This window comes from Schistocerca cancellata, chromosome 2 (genome assembly GCF_023864275.1).
Source record: "Schistocerca cancellata isolate TAMUIC-IGC-003103 chromosome 2, iqSchCanc2.1, whole genome shotgun sequence".
In the NCBI taxonomy this organism is placed as follows: Eukaryota; Metazoa; Arthropoda; class Insecta; order Orthoptera; family Acrididae; genus Schistocerca; species Schistocerca cancellata.
The window spans coordinates 305076201-305097038 of NC_064627.1; the positions used below are offsets into that span (position 1 = coordinate 305076201).

The 20838-nt window shown below is 39.3% G+C and overlaps 1 protein-coding gene across 2 annotated transcripts in view; it reads right to left on the reverse strand.

Moving 5' to 3' along the window:
* LOC126161688 (uncharacterized) overlaps positions 1–20838 on the reverse strand; it is a 475857-nt gene that overhangs the window by 39387 nt on the left and 415632 nt on the right. For both annotated transcript variants that reach the window (XM_049917704.1, XM_049917703.1), the window contains exons 7-9: positions 10426–10602; positions 2032–2196; positions 1727–1942 (exon numbers count right to left, since the gene is read on the reverse strand). In XM_049917704.1, the coding sequence (XP_049773661.1) occupies positions 1727–1942; positions 2032–2196; positions 10426–10602 (558 nt within the window). The remainder of the gene's footprint in view (positions 1–1726; positions 1943–2031; positions 2197–10425; positions 10603–20838) is intronic.

The following is a 20838-nucleotide window of genomic DNA, read 5'->3' on the forward strand; positions in this document are numbered from 1 at the left end:
TACTTGACCTATTTACTTCAAATTTTTACACAGTACCCTAATAAACACACAGATGGACAGATGGATATAGGCTACACATTTTTTAAACAACAATGTCCAGGTGAGGGAGAAAACGCTGTGGTGTGAAAATCTCCGGTTTTGTTTTGTTTCTCGCAGTCAGGTTTAACTACGATAACAGCTCATTTAGACCATTATATAAATTACTTATCCCCCTACAGTCCTGCTCCTTGTATATAATTTTAACCAAAAATTGTATACTTCCTCACAGTCAATTTTAACAGGAAACAGGAAAGTTGTACTTATGGTTTATGAATGCTGAGGTGGAAATGGACATAGAGAGGGAGGAAAAAGGAGAACAGGACATATATCCGATTCCCATGCATATTTAGAAATTGTGAAGCATTTCCAGGTTCACTAGTATAATATAGATTATCATTTTATGACTTGCAAGACAGCTTGGTGTGTAAGCACTAGATCACATGTCCAAGTAGTACTAGTAGTAGTAGTAGTAGTAGTAATGCCCTTAAGCCTAATAAGAGCATTACTGGTGTGGATCATACGTGATTTTTCATGCCTGTTATTATATGAACAGAAGACTACTTTCCAATCTTTGTTTCATAAATACAGCAAACAAACACTTGTTGTGACACAAAAAACAGAGCTTATGTGATTTTCAAAACAACTTTGTGAAGAACATCCTTCCCCTTAGATTAAAGTGAAGAAGCAGAGTAACCTTGTTGAAACCACATACCGCTAGTTGGGATGCCCAACTTCCCTATTTCCATGCATCAGATTCAAATTTCATTCAGCTTGCTTTTGTAGAACGATTATAATATAATACTTCCTGGCAGATAAAAACTGTGTGCCGGACCAAGACTCGAACTCGGGACCTTTGACTTTCGCAGGCAAGTGCTCTACCAACTGAGCTACCCAAGCACTAGGATGGGCGTGAGTCGTGCTTGGGTAGCTCAGTTGGTAGTGCACTTGCCTGCGAAAGGCAAAGGTCCTGAGTTCGTGTCTCAGTCCAGCACACAGTTTTAATCTGCCAGGAAGTTTCATATCAGCGCACACTCCACTGCAGAGTGAAAATCTCATTCTAATTATAATATAATAATTTATTGTGTTGAGTTCACCTAATTACTACAATATTCAGATTAGTGCTCTCAAAAATTAATCCTTGGTTGTTACAATTGATCCACAAACATGTTTGTCATTATGTATATCATATAGCCTCTTTTTACCATGTGACAATATGATGTATACTCAAGTGAAATGTGTTATAACAGTTTATTGTGTTCAGAAAGCATATAACTTACGTTTTTATATATTATGAGAAAACTGTTTGTGGATCATTAATCATATCTAAAGATGGCAATACATTGGTGAAACTGATAATGAGAATATTGTGGTAATTAGATGATCTAGATGTAATAAATCATCATATAATATTGACCATACACTTCCATTCAAAAATATGTCTATTCTTAAAGTATAAGAATAATTTCTGTTTCACTCAGCTATTGTAACAAGGATATTCTAAAATTGTAGATTGAACATTGTGTATGCAAGAAGATGTCTGCAGGCACTTCATGCAATAATGGCTCTGTTTTAAATGAGTGCAAGCAGCTAAATTAAACCACTAAGCTTATTTTAAATTAAAATTGAATGGCTATAACATAATGCTGATTATTTTATATGTTCACAGTATGTTGTAAGCAAATGGTACCTGCTTCTGAAGCTTTTCTGAAGTAGTCTCAGGAGGTGTAGAGCTACATGATTCACCAATAGGTGACAGTCTTCTTGTGGATTGCTGAGCATCTTTATATGGTAACTGCCTGAAGGCAAGAAGAGCTTTGTTCAGCTCTCTGAGGACATTGTCTTCCTCAAATTGACCCACTGGTAACAACTTGTAGTTTTCAGCATCCATGCAGCACACATGTGCCTTTTCAAGAAGAAATAACTGCTGTTAAAGAAGCATGAAAATCACATCTATAATATATTTTCAGTATCCTATAATGGGTGTATGCTCACCATCCTAGGCTGAGAAGCAGTCTCAAAAGTAGACCTATGTTTAGGATCATGTATGCGAGACACTTGTTGAACACCATCAATTGTTACAACCTCATTGTCCTCCAGAGCTTCAACAAATGACAGGAGTGCCAAGAGCTCAGGTTGGGTGCAGAACTGGATGCTCTCCTAAAAAGCATGGAAAATAAACTGTGAGTTTTCATTTATTAATGACAGAAAATGATGTAAAAGGTTTCTGACAAATGACTAGATCATTACATTTAAGGACATAACATTTTAGCAACAGATTCAAGCTGCCGTCATTAGTGACAAGTTTATTTATTTGACAGAAACTCATTCTTTTCCAAATATACATGCTGGGTAATAGATGTACGCCCACTGCTTGTATTATTGAATTAGGAACTTCCTACAAACTAATATTCAATGGCATTAAGTTAGTATGATGATATTAAGTAAAAGGCTGCAGAATAAAGAGAAATTTCTATTTTATAGAAAATAAAATTTGTGAATTCCATAAAAAAAAAAATCATTGACCTGGTAAATTGTAAGTAATTCATCACAATATGTAGTACTTACATGATACAGAACTGTAAATACCAAACTATTTGGAGTTATGCAGGGGCAGAATGAGGGGCTACTACTTATCCTTAGAAGACAAAATGCTAAATACTGCTGATAAATATGTTAATAATAGAGAATAAGTTGTGGGCTGTCCATGACTATAACTTCTGTGTTAGGGATATATTTTATTAATAACATTCCATCTTTAGTCACAATTTTTTATTTTCTAATGATTTTCCACTGTGTTTCAGAGCAGCAACTCCATTTTCAAAGACTGCATAGTCTTAATGGGCTTTACATCTGCTTCAGTTTCTCAGTAACAGGAAGATACAGTTGTTAGTTTTATGGGAAAACTATCTCAGATGGGGTTAATAACAGAAGATACAGTATTATACCGTCCGTCCTGTGTTTGATGACATGATATTCATCTTCTGTATTACTGAAAAACTTCCACATTTGCAATTAAATTTTTAAAAAACTGAGCATGTTTATGTTATTACTACATGACTCAAATGATTTTTACTTAAACTATGTTACAGTGGTGTGATGGAATACGCAATTTGGTGTTATGTTGTTTACACAGGCTGTTGAAATAAAGTAAAAAATTAGTTAGTGGACTGACAACTAACAATTTCTGTTTAACAATATTATGAAAAGGATAGGTGCTACTCACCATGTAGTGGAGATGCTGAGTCGCAGAAAGGCACAATAAAAAGACTGTTGGAAAGTTAGCTTTCAACCAACAAGGCCTTTGTCAAAAACAGACACACACACAACCACCGTCCACCGTCTCTGCCAGCTGTAGTCAGAATGCAAGAAACAGGGCATTATGGGAGAGGCAACTGAAGCAGGAAGGGGGAAGGATATCAGGGCAGGGGTGGACAGTAAAGTGGTGCTGGAAGTGTGCAGGGATGAGGTGGAGAACAGGCCAACTAGATACAGTCGGGTGTTTCGATGAAGGGGGGGGGGGGGGGGGGGGGAGAGGAGGAGGCGAGAATAGGGGCGTAGCAGGAAAGAAGTAAAAGGACTTGGTGTGTTGGTGGAAAAGAGGGCTGTGTAGTGCTGGGATGGGATCAGGGAAGGGGCTAGATGAATAAGGACTATGAGTAATGAAAGTTGAGGCCATTGGGGTTACTTCCTTCCCACCAACACCAGCTTTTCTGAATTCCACAGGTGGGAGCTCTTCCAGCTTCCTGCAATACATCCTACTTTACCATAACCCTTCTGGCTAATTTTCTGACAGTCTTTTTGTTTTGCCTTTCCGTGACTCAGCATCTCCGCTACATGATGAGTAGCAACTATCCTTTTCATGATGTTACATTCCACCCTGGATTTTCCAGTGTTCAATTTTTGTTTAACATCATTCTATATTCAAAATGAGATTTTACATGCATATTAACATACTCAAAATACTCATTACACTTTACTGCTTCTTTTCCAAGTGGGTAATTTATACTACTGGGAATGTAACCTAGTAATAATGTGATGTTATTTATGTTTATGCATACAAATGAAATGAAAAAACCTACTGACAGTGAGCCCAATATGAGGGTTGGTTTATAGGGGGGGGGGGGGGGGGGGGGCAAAAGGCAAGGCAAAGAGTGAGTGAGTGAGTGAGTGGGTGGGAGAGAGAGAGGGAGAGAGAGAGAGACCTGGGTAAATGGAATGAGTTGATATATTTATACCTCAGATAGGGATAAGGGAATTGTGTTCATTACTTCTGAGGCCATTGTATGAAGAGACAGTCATTACTGAGTATAGAAAGTAATAACTTGTATTTGCCACAGACAACTATCAAGCACAAAACTCATCAAACTAGAGGGTCTAGAATTACACAGGCAACATATTTTCCGGCCCACTTACATGCTGAATGAACAGGCAGACAGCAAATACAACAGATTACTTTCTGTGTTCAGTAATGACTGTCTCTTAATAAAACAGCCTCAGAAGCAGTAATTAACACAAGGCCCTTACCCTTGTCTCAAATACAAATACATCAACTTATTCCCCTTACTCTCCCCCCCCCCCCCCCTCTCTCTCTCTCTGCTTTCCCTGAACCCCCCCTCCCCCTCACTAGCCAACTCTCATATTGTACTCACACTGGGGGTAAATTCAGGAAAACCTGGAATTCTCAGGGAATTTTGTATTTTTTGCCTTGCACTGAAATTGAATTTTACTGAGTTTTATAAATCACAAATTTTAAAATATTTAACATTTCAAAGTGTGTTAATTATATGAATATTATTCCACATAAATTACTGATGTTTAAAAACTGTGGTGAAAGTACTGCTTATGGCTGGTATATAGCTAAGCTGAGAGCCAACCCCCTCCCCTGCTCACCATTAATATTTACCAAGAGCTTCTTGACACTATCTTCCTCCTCACATCTGCACTTCTCAGGGAACATTTTTTTTTAAGTTTGAATAGCCACCCTGTCACTGTCACTCTGCAGTAGGTTGTTTCATTTCATTTGGATGCACAAATTTAAATAACATGGTGTTATTACCACGTTACAGTCTCAACAGTATAAAATACCCACTTAGCAATAGAATCAGTAAATTGTAACAAGTGTTTTGAGTTGCTCTGTATGTTAATAAACATGTCAAATCCTTTGTTTAATATGCAAGAATGTAAAACAAAAATTCTTAGCTCCCACACCACTAAGTAATTTCTTATTTTATTTCAGCAATCTTTGTAAATGGAAATGATGTGAAAGTCAATACTCTTTCACATCACTGAAATATAGGTTAAAAATATGTCATTTGATTCATATAACACTGTCATAAACATGCTACATTGTTAAAAATGTAAGTACAAATGTGACAGTTTTTCATCAACACAGAAGATGAAAATTATGTAGTCTAACACAGGTAATATGATAAAATATTTTTGAGCTTCCATCCAGGCAGCTGTTTTGAAATTCTGCAACATTTTGATGAGTGTTACTCATCATCTTCTGGCTAAGTGTTGAGATTATGCTGGCATCCCATAATATACCTGAGTGGTGCTCAACTCTCTCAACCCCTTCCCAATGATGTGGGGTTTGGCAACCCATAGTAAAGGGAAGACAGCTGCTCAACTCTTGGTGCATTCAGTCTTGCCCAGACTTGTGAAGTGTTGACTGCAAGTATAGGATTCCAAATCAAACTTAGCCAGTAGCCTTGATTCCTGTTGATGATACTGTCATGGAGCCTTTCTCAATTGAGTCTTGAATAATGCTCCCAATAAGCCACTAGTCCAGGACTCATTTTTCTCAAATTAAAACGTGTCCTTCACTGAGGTTGTATTTTGCACTGCTCCAGACACACACACATCTAGTGTGTTCCATGCAGAATTGGAAGCAGCAGCACTATGTTTGGCCAATGTACTGGAGGCCACAATCACAAGCGATGATGTATGTACCAGGTATTTGAAGTTTTAATTTGTCCTTTGCCAAGCCCAGCATATCTTTTGTTTTTTTAGAGGTTGACAGACAGCTCTGGACCCCCCCCCCCCTCCTCCCCCCTCCCAATGATTCTTGCAATTTTTGGCTGAGGAGGCCCAAAATTGGGGGATAAAGGCTAATTTCTCTTTCTATTTCTTTACCTCTTCTTTTTCCAATGCTGAATGACTGATTTCCTCATCCTACGATGCTTCTCTGTCCCTATTTTGGCAAAACACTCCTTTAGGTGTTGCATCTCAACTGGGAGGCTGCCTCTGTTACAAACAGCATGTGCCCTGTGAACAAGAGTTGTCAGAACAGGGTACCATTGTGCCGGCTGATGATATTCATTTGTGTGTATATGCTTTCTCCAGATGGTGTGTTCTAGGGTACAATTTGCATTTCTTTTTATTAAAATGTCTAAAAATAGAAGACATCCATCCTGTTCTGGCTCCACTGTGAACTGTATTTTGTGATGGCTGCTGGTCCAGGGGTCCAGAAACTCATGCAGGGTCTCCCCACCATGTTGCTGCACAACGAAGGTGTCATCAACATAACAGAAGAAGTTTTAGGTTCATGCCATGCAGTTTTTAGTGCCTCCTGCAAGGGCTGCATATAGAGATTGGCAATCCAAGGGGCAAGTTGAAAGCCCATGTCTAACCCATCAGCTTCTTCACTAAAGTCCCCACCACATCTGAAGTAGGTTGCAATGAGGACATCTTCAAATACCTTCACTGACTGGGACTCAAAATGATCTGCTAAGACTACCAAAGCATCTTGAAATGGTACTCATGTAAAAAGAGATTTTATGTCATGGCTCACATCGGGTCATTCATCTGCAGCCACATCCCTTTCTCAGCATGATCATGAATTTGGCCTACTTCTTCACATGCTGACTGAAGTGTTCCAGTATGGGTTTTATAAGTGAGGCTAGACCCTTGAGCATTCCATAAGTGAATGTATTAATGGTGTTGTCTATTAGCCATAGTGGTACACCTTATTTGTGAATTTTAGGCAGTCCATATAGGCATGGCGATGCTGATGCCTTTTGATAGATCACTGTATCTTCTTTCATTAAGAGCTGACTCATGAAGCAGAGCTATTGTTTTTCTTGCCATCTCTACTGTTGGGTCTTTCTTTAGCTTTATGTTGGCTGTATCCTGTCGTAAGGTGGTAGTTGTCAATGCACAGCAGAACTTTCACATTTCGTTTGTCAGCACATAGTGCTTTTCATTCTGCTGTTTTCATATTTGGTTCTGGAAGTTGGATTTGGGACAATCCTGCAGGTTTCACACATGATTTCCTCTGCCTTTTTCACAGGTTGGCCATGGATAGCTTCTTCAACAGTGATGATAATGTTATGTTTTGGTAACGCATTTGGAACAGGAGTGAAGTTCAGGTCTTTGGAGAGGGGTGAGGTTGTAGCAGCATCTAGTTAACTGTACACCAGGTTGACAACTGTTCTTGTTATCACTGACACCCTGGGGCTTCATCTGAGTTCCTGCCAGCCCACATGGGTTGTGATTCTCATGCCAGGGTGAAGGTGTTGGGAGTGGTAGCCACCACTCAATATATACTGAGATCCACACAAACTTGCACTATTCAAGAAAATGACAAGAGTGACACTCGCCAAAATGTCACGGAATTTCAATGCAGCCACCTGGAAGGAAGCCTGAGAAGCTTTTACCAGCAGCATATGACAGAAAAGTCTACACTTGATGTATGAATAAGTATGATGGAAGTTTTAATGACAGAATATTCACTAATATATGTCATTGTGATATTACCAGCATCATGACACAAAACAAAAATGTGTCCATAATGAGAAAAATTCTAAAGACATGCACTACAACAAGAAATGTAATTCTGTAGTACATATAGAACTGAAGGTACAATTCAAATTCATGTGAACTGTACATAATCTCTGATCTCACTTTATTTTATGAATGAATACTTGAATATTTAATAACTATCTGAGCTTGTAAAGATGTCATGGTCATCAAATCTGTCAACTCACACTCAAGTTCTCACCTGTGGTGACATTGCCCTTTGAGGTAGATATGAACAAATTAAACTCAATACTGAGAATACTATACAGGTGTAATGTCTTTGTCTTCTATCTTGTCTTCATTTAGTGCACTGTGTTCTCACTGTGACCGTGAAGGTACACTACTGGCCATTAAAATTGCTACACCAAGAAGAAATGCAGATGATAAACGGGTATTCATTATACTAGAACTGACATGTGATTACATTGTAACACAATTTGGGTGCACAGATCCTGAGAAATCAGTACCCAGAACAACCACCTCTGGCCGTAATAATGGCCTTGATACGCCTGGGCATTGAGTCAAACAGAGCTTGGATGGTGTGTACAGGTACAGCTGCCCATGCAGCTTCAACGTTATACCACAGTTCATCAAGAGTAGTGACTGGCGTATTGTGACGAGCCAGTTGCTCGGCCACCATTGACCAGACAAATTCAACTGGTGAGAGATCTGGAGAATATGCTGACCAGGGCAGCAATCAAACATTTTCTGTACCCAGAAAGGCCCGTACAGAACCTGCAACATGTGGTCACGCAGTATCCTGCTGAAATGTAAGGTTTCGCAGGGATCGAATGAAGGGTAGAGCCATGGGTCGTAACACATTGAAATGTAGCATCCACTGTTCAAAGTGCTGTCAATGTGAACAAGAGGTGATCGAGATGTGTAACCAATGGAACCCTATACCATCATGCCAGGTGATACGCCAGTATGGCAATGACAAATACACGCTTACAATGTGTGTTCACCGTGATGTCGCCAAACACGGATGCGACCATCTTGACGCTGTAAACAGAACCTGGATTCATCTGAAAAAATGACGTTTTGCCATTCGTGCACCCAGGTTCGTCGTCAAGTACACCATCGCAGGCGCTCCTATCTGTGATGCAGTGTCAAGGGTAACTGCATGTATGGTCTTCGAGCTGATAGACAATGCTGCTGCAAATATCGTCGAACTGTTCATGCAGATGGTTGTTGTCTTGCAAACGTCCCCATCTGTTGACTCAGGGATTGAGACATGGCTGCATGATCCGTTACAGCTATGCGGATAAGATGCCTGTCATCTTGACTGCTAGTGATATGAGGCCGTTGGGATCCAGCATGGAATTCCGTATTACCCTCCTGAACCCACTGATTCCATATTCTGCTAACAGTCATTGGATCTCGACCAATGCGAGCAGCAGTGTTACGATACGATACACCACAATCGTGATAGGCTACAATCCGACCTTTATCAAAGTCGGAAACATGATGATACGCATTTCTCTTCCTTACACGAGGCATCACAACAACGTTTCACCAGGCAACGCCAGTCAACTGCTGTTTGGGTATGGTGCCAACCTTGTGTGAATGCTATGAAAAGCTAATCATTTGCATATCACAGCATCTTCTTCCTCTCGCCTAAATTTCACGTCTGTAGCACGTCATCTTCATGGTGTAGCAATTTTAATGGCCAGTAGTGTATTTGGGATTGTGTAATTATTTATGTTAATAAAGTGGTTACATTTTGTGGTATCAGTATAAACACTTTATTATGCCTCCACACAGTCACAGATAAAACCAATCTGGTGATCAAGACAACCATATAATTTCTAAAGATTTAGTAAATACACAATGCTACCATCCTGTTGAACAGTGAACATTGTGGACCAACAAAGGGCACTGGGTCTATGGCAACATTGACCACAAAGGTCAATATGAATGAGTTAAACTAAATACTAAGAAAACTATACTTGTGTTATGTCTGTCTTCTGTCTTGTCTTTGTGCACTATGTACATCCTATGCTCACACATGTGTTTTGAGTTGTGTAATTATTTATGTTAGTAAAGTGGTTACATTTCTCAGCATCAGTATTCTCTCTCTTTTCATACATAAATAACCACTTGTAATGAGACATAAGTGTATCACAAGCTTGTATTTGTACTGTCTCATATCATTTCTGTAAGAGGTCTGCCGCTACACCTAGTTAAGAGTCAAGAATCTTCCTCCTGCTTAGACTAATACTTAAGTTTAGCCAGCAATGGCCTTTTTTGGGTAGGTGTAATTAGACAGAATTATTCAATGAAAAACCATTATATTTGCCTAACATGTTGCTAAATTGCAGTGAACCACAGAACAAATGTTATGTACCCTCATGTTGGCTATTTAATACAGCATGTATCAAATAATACAGGCAGTATATGTTTCACAAGTGAGACAGAATGATCGTCATAATCCTTACAAGTAAATTAGACAGAGAGATAATCTTTACGAATCACTTGCAAACATTTAATTTTTCCCATTACTACAAACAGCAATGCACAAATTCTACCTATAAGGATATCAAAACCAAATTTTGTGTAGGTGAAATTAATCATGATGAGAGACACCTGTGAAGAGCCTGCATGTAGAACATCACCTCCTAAATGACTGCTTGAGAAGCACACTTGTAGTGTCTCAGGCTCCGACCTTTCCAATCTTCCTTCATGTTTTGTTACCACAGGAATAAGTGGAACTCCACATTCCAGCCAGTCCTCTATTGTTAGCCACTCTTTGCTTGTCATAACCTAAATGACAAACACAGTAATCAAGTTATCATAACTGAATACTAAAATAAAAACATTAATTTCAATTAAGTTTTCACAATGATTTTCTTCATTAAGAAAAGTTACTGATGCCAATGAATAATGAAATATATCAGTAGTAAAACATTACAGTGTTATAAGGATAATGAAGAAACAGAAAAATGATGGAATATACATCAGTCAGGATGACAGTGTCTTACACTGTTTATCAAACCTAAACAGATTAGGGCCTTCAGACCTTTTTTTACACGAGATCAGTTAATTTTTTTGTCCACATTTTCTTCCATTTCAACTTCATACTTTTAAATTCAAACACACCTCAGTCACAGATTAAGACAAAAATTATATTAAGAAAATGGTGCCTTAATTCAAATTCATTACAAAATTGTGTTATATCAGAATTAAACAATTATTTTCACTAATTGTCTTCTATTATGTAGTAAGTATATTATATTATAACTTGGGGCCACCTATCTATATGTTTCTTAGACATTTTGAGTTAATTAATTAATTCTTCATATTCCATAGAATTATGGCATTTACATTAAGCAGAAATAACTACTTTTAAACAAACTAAAAGTAAGCAGAAATTTTTAACATAGATCTGAAAATGTATATTGCTTCTACAAACATTTAAAATACAATGAGGTGACAAGCGTCATGGGATACCTCCCAGTATCACACTGAAACTCCTTTTGCCCAGCTTAGTGAAGCAACACAGTATGGACTCAACAAGTCACTGGAAGTCCCCTGCAGAAATAAGGAATCCTGCTGCCTCTAGAGCCATCCATAAATGTGGGTGTGGCCAGTGCAGGTTTTTTTGCATGAAGTGACGTCCCAAAAGTGATCGATGGGATTTATCTCGGGCAATCCAGGTGCCCAGATAATTCACACAAATTGCCTAGAATGTTCATCAAACCAATTGCAAAGAAGTGTGGCCCAATGACATGGCACAATGTCATCCATAAAAATTCCACCATTATTTGGGAATATGACATCCATGAATGGCTGAATCTGTCTCTAAGTAGATGAATATAACAATTTCCAGTGGTCAGATGGACCAGAGGACCCAGGACATTCCATGTAAACACAGCTCAAACCATTATGGAGCCACCAACAGCTTGCACAGTGCCTTGTTGACAGCTTGTGTTCATGGCTTCATGGAGTCTGTGCCACATTCGAACCCTACCGTTAGCACTTTCCAACTGAAATTGGGACACTATGGCCAGGCCGTTGTTTTCCAGTTATCTAGGGTTTAATCAATATGGTCACAAATGCAGGAGAGGTGCTGCAGGTGATGTCATGCTGTTAGCAAAGGCACTCTTATCTGAAAATATCTACCGCTTCTACAAATGTTTAAAATACACTGAGATGACAGAAGCCATGGGATACCTTCTAATATCATGGTAGACCTCCTTTTCCCCAACTTAGTGCAGCAACTTCACACAGCATGGAGTCAAAAAGTCATCGGAAGTCCCCTGCCAAAGGCCATTAATGTCATACTTTGCTATACTGTCCTGACAGATACGTTTGTCGCATGTCCCACATTGATTTCTGTAGTTATTTCATGCAATGTTTCTTGTCTGTCAGCACTGACAACTCTAAGCAAATGCTGCTTTAAGTGAAGGCCATCAGCCACTGCATTGTCCATGGTGAGAGGTAATGCCAGAAATTTGACAATTTGACACTGCAGAACCCAGGTTGTAGAATTACCTAACGATTTCTGAAATGGAATGTCCCATGCTCTAGCTCCAACTACCATTCCTCATTCAAAATCTGTTAATCCCCAGTGTCCGTCCATAATCACATCAGAAACTTTTAAACATGAATCATCTGAGTACAAATGACAGCTCCACCAATACACTGCTGTTTTAGACCTCATGTACACAATACTCACAATACTGCCACCATCTTTAAATGTGCATATTGCTGTCTCATGACCTTTGTAATCTCAATGCACATTCCTCTTCGTGTAAACTGAAGTACCACAAGCCAACATATTATTTCTTCCAATAATACTGCCACCATCTGTAAATGTGCATATTGCTGTCTCATGACCTTTGTAATCTCAATGTACATTCCTCTTCATGTAAACTGAAGTACCACAAGCCAACATATTAGTTCTTCTAGTAATTCAATTATGAAATATAGCTTACAGGACTGTGAAATAAGCTGAACTGCAGTTTAGCAAAGAAGAGTAGTTATCAGCAAATCAACAGACTGCATTAACAATTAAATACCACTAATCTGCTGAATAATTTGTATTTACGAAGAAATGAATGAGTACTGGTAGATGATGCAGATAATAGAATTACTACTATTTTTTTTTAATAAAGCTGAAATTTTCCACTTTGTAGTCACATGTATCTGTTGTTGATCTAATGACTCTTGTTTCATATTTGTATGAGTTGTTCAATCATTCATTCATTCGTTCATTCATGCATCCATTCATTCACACATCATGTTCTATAAATCCAATAATTAAAATAGCTTTGATGGATGTGAAACCAAGTCAAAGAAAGGTGAAAAAGGAAACATTGTTCCTTTACTTATCAATCTCTGCTTTTATCTACTAGTTCATACTAACCATTTATATAACTTTGCTGATTTTAGAAAACACTAGCAACTGTAGAGATACTAAAAAAGTTAACAATGTGTATACTATGAATATTAGTGGGAGCGATAATTTACATCCTAGAATTGAAATATTCTGATAAATTATAGGAGAATGGGCTAATAAGACTTTCTTTTACTTTGTTCTTGAATATCTGGGAACTGAATTACTGTCAAAGAACAACATTCATTTTCAAAAACTAGCAGCCATTTTTCAAAGAGCATTCTTTCTTGACAAGTGGTTAAAATGGGTTATCACTTGCTCAAACTAACCTTTAAGGCTACATTAACCCAGAAATACCATATGACTACAGGAAATGAAAGCATGCAAAAACAGCAAGTGCATACAATGAGAGATACTTCTGATGTGCAAAACATATAAAACTAAGCTTCTGGGTTATACAATCTATACAGTGACACTATTTTAGATTATTACCTATAACCACAATGTTTCATTTAGTGTGTGTCTGTAATGTCTATGTACAGAATGTGGCACCTAAAACTGGCCCAACATATGGAATGATGATATTCCAGTGCGTGCACACAAATCAATACTAATGGAAAATGAGAAACACTATCCAAACAGACGCACATGAATTAACCATTTCCCCTGATGTACTGACACTGTGTGGAACTTTGTTGTCATGTAAAGCAGCTGCAGCCACAGCCAGTGAAACTTGTCAAAACCAGTTGAGAAAAAGGCATCGTTGTGTGAAGCCAGGTTGGTGTGAGTGTGTGATAATGCTGTATTCACTACCTGAGCATGTTGTCATTGTTGAATCGTTCATTCAAACTGGATCTTTCGTGAAAACAAAGTGTTTCAAGAGAAATATCCAGGGCTTCTGTGCCAGAAAAAGCACCATACAGGAATTGATTGAAAAATGGCAGCATGCATGATCAGTGCAAAAGGCTCCCAGGAAGGGACAGCCACTTTTCTGCACACCTGAATTAAAGATGCAAGTGCAGGAGATAATGACAAGAAGTCCTCATAAGTCAACCAGAGGACTGAGCCAACAGGTTTATGTGAGTAAGAGAAGCTGCAGATGTGTTTTAAGTGGACTGACATTAAAACTGCACCCGATAAGTGTTGTGCAAGAGCTGAAGGAGCTTGACCTGCAGAAGAGAGTGTATTTCTGTTTATGGCTGTTGAGAAATGTTGCCAGTGGTGTCTGGGACCCACTAAGGTTTATCATGAATGATGAGGGATGGTTCCACCTGTCTGGATACTTAAATTCCTAAAATAACTGGTATTGGTGGACAGAAAATCCACACAAGATCCACCAGGTGCCCTTGTATGATAAGAAAATTGGTATTTGGTGTACCATTTCCACCACACAAGTTATAAGCCCATATTCTATGAGACAACAGTGAACAGTGACATATTTGCCAGTTCTGGAAGAACTTTATTCAAACTTGGTAGAATAGAAGAGTCAGTTGTGTTACGTTCATGAGTTAACTTTACAGGCTGGTTTTATGTGCCACACCCTGTACTTGGTCAGATTAAAACAAACTTGCTACATAAGGTGACAGCAGCAATAGATCCATAATCTTAGATAACACTTGCTATAGGCACCAGAAAAATACTGTGCAATTACAGGTGCATTTAGTAGGGTACCCTAAAATCGTGAAAAATTCTGTTCAGTTCTTGAATTGTCCATCAGGCTTTTGTTGTAAATAAACATTGGTGAAATGCTTTCTTGAATGCCAGACATTCAAGGCAGCTGTTCATTTACTTACACACTCATACTTTTAGTCTTAATACAAACCTCAAATGCAAGGCTGTAGAAATATGCATGGTGAGGGGAAGATATATGACACCTACAGGAAAATTAAAGGGATTTTTGAAGGAAAATATAAATTGTCAATATAAGGCAACACACTTGAGGACAGAATTATGCAAGGGGAGAGGAAGGAGGTGAAGATGAGATGGGAGGTATTGCACAGTGCAAAGAACTGGACACAGCACTGAAAGACCTAAGCTGAAACAAGACCCCTGGAGCAGACAAAATTCCCTCAGAATTATTTAGACCCTTAGGAGGGCCAGCCACAACAAAAATATTCCATCTTGTGTGCAACATAACCTCAGAGTTCAAGAAAAATGTAAGAATTCCAACTCCAAAGATGACAAATGCAGATAGGCATGAACAGTACCAAAGCATTAGTTTAATAAGTCATGGTTGCAAAATATTGGCACGACTTATTTACAGATGAAAGGAAGAACTTGTAGAAACCAACTGCAGGAAGGATCAGTTCAGGTTCCAGAGAAATGCAGGAACATGTCAGGCAATACTGGCCTTATGGCTCATCTTATAAGATAGGATGAAGAAAGATAAACATGCATTTGTAGATTTAGAGAAAACTTTTGAAAGTGTTGAATGGACTACAATTTTGAAAGTAACAGGTATAAAATACAGGGAGTAAATGGTTAATTATAACAGGTGCAGAAACCAGACTGCAATTATAAAAGTAAAAGGGTAGGAAAGGAAAGTTGTAGTTGCGCAGGGAATGAAACTTACACAGGACAGACTAATGTGAAAAGCTGCAAGAAACCAGTCATCAGACTGAAGATCACAATCGACTGAAGATCACAAAAACACCAAAAACTTGAAACTTCAATAACCTCAATAACAAATTTCTGTCACATTGCACATTCACCCTGACTTTTTTTTAAATTTGTAGTTGTTATCTTAAACTTTTTTTGTTTGTGATTGTCTTCTATTACATATTTAACAGATTGTAATATAGCTTTCAGCAATCAAATCAGCATTAATTCTATTTAATTTCAAGTTAATTAGTTAATAATATATAAAATGGCTAAATAAATAAATAAAATTAATTCATTCTTCATATTCTATATATTCCATCAGTAATAAAAACCATTAGGGATGAGGAATGAGTCTATGTATACATAAACCAAAGATAAGTAACTCATAAGAAATTAACTACTGCACTGTATTAACAGTAAAATATCACTATATAGCTTAATACTATTTGTGCCTGTATCAGTTAACAGAAGGAGACTTGCTAACTTATATGAAAAAACGCTACTTCCACAACAATATTATGAAAATTATAGATTGCTGCTCACCTTATAGAGGATATGAGTTGCAGTTGCAGACAGACACAACAAGAAAACTGTTATACACATAAGTTTTTGGTCAAAATGCCTTCTTCTGTGGTAGAAAGCACATAGAAAGTGCATGCACACACATGCTCCATGCACGCACGCATATATTTTTACACACACACACACACACACACACACACACACACACACACACACACACACATGACCACTGTCTTTAGCTGCTGTGGCCAGACTGAGTTGTAGCTGCACATAGCGGGAGCAGCAGTCGGGTGGTGGGGGTAAGGAGGAGGCATAGATTGGATGGGAGGGGTGGGGGGTGGGGGGAAGAGGACTAGAGGACTAGTGGGTACGTTGGTGGAATGGAAGGCTGTGTTGTACTGGAGTGGGAGCAGGAAGGGTTAGGAAATTGGAGGACAGGGACTAGTGAAGGTTGAGGTCAGGGGGGCTATGGGAACAAAGGATGCATTGCAGAGAGACCTCCCACCTGCACTGTTCAGAAAAGTTTTTGGCGGTAGGAAGGATCCAGACGGTACAGGCTGTGAAGTAACTGTTGAAGTGATGGACATTGTTTTGGGCAGCATCTTCATCAATTGGGTAGTCCATCTGTCTCTCGGCCACCACAGTTTGTTGGTGGCCACCCATGCGGAAAGACAGCTTGTTAGTCATCATAGCCACGTAGAAAGCAGCACTGTGATTGCTGTTCTTTTTGTAGATCACATGACTGCCCTCACAGGCAGACCTGCCTTTGATGGGATAATAGATGCCTGTGACTGGACTGGATTAGGTGATGGAGGATGGATGCACGGGACAAGTCTTACATCTTTATCTACTGCAGGAATATGAGCCATAAGGCAAGTGGCTGGGGACAGGGCTGGAGCAATGTTGCACAAGGGCACTGTGTAGGTTTGGTAAGTGATGAAATACCACAGTGGCAGGGATGAAGAATAGTGGGTACGATATTCCTTAATTCAGGATACAAGGAGAGGTAGTCGAAAGCCTAGTCGGAGTAAGTGATTCAGTTGCTCCAGTCCTGGATGGTACTGAGTCACAAGTGGAGTGCTCCTTTGTGGCCAGACAGTGGATGTGTGGGGGGTGGTAAGAGGCTGGTGAGACAAAGCACGGGAGATATATTTCTGTACAAGGCTGGGCGGGTAGTTTTGGTCTGAAGGCCTCAGTGAGAGGGACCACTCATCACTGCAGGTGCGATGACCACAGGTGGCTAGGTAAGGAATGGGTGGCAACATCCAACCATGATCTCCCCAACTGTCCCCCTCCCCCCAAATCTCTCCCTGTTAACATTCCAGAATATCTTAACCTCAAATCTTGCCCCACCATCATTCCCCAAATCCTTCAACATGTAAACTAATCTACATCCACGGACAGAACTGCAATCCACCGAAACTGATCCTAAACTTATAGTCCTACCTGCTAACAAGGCCTCCATCTCTGTCATCCTGAACCACAGGGATTGCTTCATGGAGGGACTCCACCAGCTGTCAAATTCTTCTATCTAGAAACCCTGCCATAGTGAACCATTCCAGAAATCCAACAGAATCTCCAGTCTCTCCTCAAATCCTTAGGCCCATCCCAGAACATTCTGTCTAAGTCAATCTCTCTCCTCAACCCTACCACTCCCCACACTCCTACCTTCTATATGCTTTCTAAAATCCATAAATCCAACCACCAAGGACACCATGTTATAGTCAGTTACTGTGCCCCCACTCAGAGAATGTCTGTTCTTGTGGACCAACATCTTCAGCCTATTACCCATAACCTACGCTCCTACATAAAAGACACCAATTACTGTCTTCACGAACTCTCCATATTTCCTGTTCCTTAATCACACAGCACTCAGCCTGTCAATGTTGATGCCCTCTACACTGACATCCCCAATGCCCATGGCCTTGCCACTACTGAACACTACCTTTCTCAATGCCTGACTGGCTCCATACCTACAACTCCTTGCTGCTCACCATGACCAATTTTATCCTCACCCACAGTTACTTCTCCTTTAAAGGCATCCTTTGCAAAAATTCCATGGTACAGCAATGGGCACCCACATGGTACCATTTGATGCTAAACTACTCATAGGCCATCTAGATGAATCCTTCATAACAATGCAGAATCCCAAACCCCTCATTTGGTTCAGCTTCACTGCTGACATGAAGACACCCTGTCCACATTCTTCCAACCACCAACACTTTCTCCCCCATTTGCTTCACCTGGTCCTCTTCAACCCAACAATCCATCTTCCTCAATGAGGATTTTTGCCTTAAGGATGGCTACATCAGTATCTCCACCCATTTTAAACCTACTACCCACCAACAATAACTCAAATTCAACAGCTTCCACCTGTTCCACAGCAAGAAATCTCTTCCATACAGCCTAGACACCTGTCATTATTGCAGCTGCAGTAATGAGCAGACCCTCTCCAAATATACCAAGGGTCTCACTGAGGACTTCACTGACCATAAAGGAGCACTTCCCTTGTAACTCAAAAGCACCTGGGGCTCGCCAATTGAATCACATTTCCTGATAGGGTTTTGGCTACCTTTTGCTGTACCCCTCCCATAGTGATAAACTGCCAACCACCAAACCAACACAATACACTTATCCATACTTACTCGATCCCTGCCCCCTACCCCTTGCCTCATGACTCATATCCCTGCAATAAACCAAGATGCAAGACCTGTGCCATACATCCTCCCACCACCACCTGTTCTACCTACATACACTGTGAGCCACCGTAGGGTGCATGGTGGAGGGTATCCTGTACCATCACTAGTTATTTCCTTTCCTGTTACGCTTGCAAACAGAGTGAGGAAAAAATGACTGTATATATGCCTCCATATGAGCTAATTTATTGTATCTCATCTTTGTGGTCTTTATGCAGAATGTATGTTCATGGTAATAGAATCCTTCTGCAGTCAGCTTCAAATTCCAGTTCTCCAAATTTTCTCAACACTATTCCTTGAAAAGAATGTTGCCTTTTCTCCAGGGATTCCAATTTGAGTTCCTGAAGCATCTCCATAATATTTGTGTGTTGTTTGAACGCACTGGTAACAAATCTAGCTGCCCAGCTCTGAATTGCTTTGATGCCTTCTTTTAATTTGACCTGGTGCAGATCCCAAACACTCAAGCAGTACTCAAGAATATGTCACACCAGAGCCCTATATGTGATCTCCTTTACAGATGAACCACATTGCCCTAACATTCTGCCAATAAACCTAAGTCAATCATTTACCTTCCATACCAAAATCCTCACATGCTTGATTCATTTCATATCACTTCGTAATACATTCAGACATTTAAACAATGTGACTGCATCAAGCAGGACACTATTAATGCTGTATCTGAACACAATGGGTTTGTTTTTCCTACTCATCCACATTAACTCGTGTACCTCTTTTTACATTTAGAGCTAGCTGCCATTCATCACTCCAACTAGAAATTTTTTCTAAGTCATCTTATATCCTCCTAAAGTCACTGAGCACCATACAGATATATTTTCTAAATCATTTTGCAATTTGTTTTGATCTTCTGATGACTTTACTGGATGATAAATGACAGTTTCATCTGCAAAAATCCTAAGACGGCTGCTCAAATTGTCTCCTAAATCACTTATACAGATATGAACCAACAGAAGGCTTATGACACTATCTTGGGGAATGCCAGAAATCACTTCTGTTTTATTTTATGACCTTCCATCAATTACTATGAACTGTGACTTCTCTGACTGGAAGTCACGAATCCAGTCACATAACTGAGACAATATTCCCTAAGCACGCAATTTCACTACAAGTGGCTTGCATGGTATAGTGTCAAAAGCCTTCTGGAAATCTAGAAATACAGAATCAATTTGAAATCCTTGTCAACAGCACTCCTCACTTTGTGTGAGTAAAGAGCTAACTGTGTTTCACAAGAAACATGTTTTCTAAATCCGTGTTGGCTGTATGTCAATAGACTATTCTCTTTGAGGTAACTCATAATGTTTGTACACAATATATGTTCAAAAATCCTGCTGCATATTGACCTTGATGATATGGGCCTATAATTTAGTGGATTACTCCTACTACCTTTCTTGAATATTGGTGTGACCTGTGCAGCTTTCCAGTCTTTGAGTACAGATCTTTTATCAAGTGAGTGTTTGTATATTATTGTTAAGTATGGAGCTATTGTATCAGCATACTCCAAAAGGAACCTAATTGGTAGATATTTTGGACTAGAAGACTTGCTTTTATTATGTGATTTAAGTTGCTTCACTACTTCAAGGATATCTACTTCTAAGTTACTCAGGTTGGCAGCTGTTCTTGATTTGAATTCTGGAATATTTACACCATCTTCTTTTTGAAAGAATTCTGGAATCTCTCCAGTCTTTTCTCTCCACCCCTCTTCCTTTCCCTTCTAGACTTCTGCCTGAAGAAAGAGCCACTGTCTCCAAAAGCTTACCAATTACAACCGTCTTTCACACGCGTGTTCTGCCACTGCTTGGCAAGCAGATTTTCTTATCTATCCAA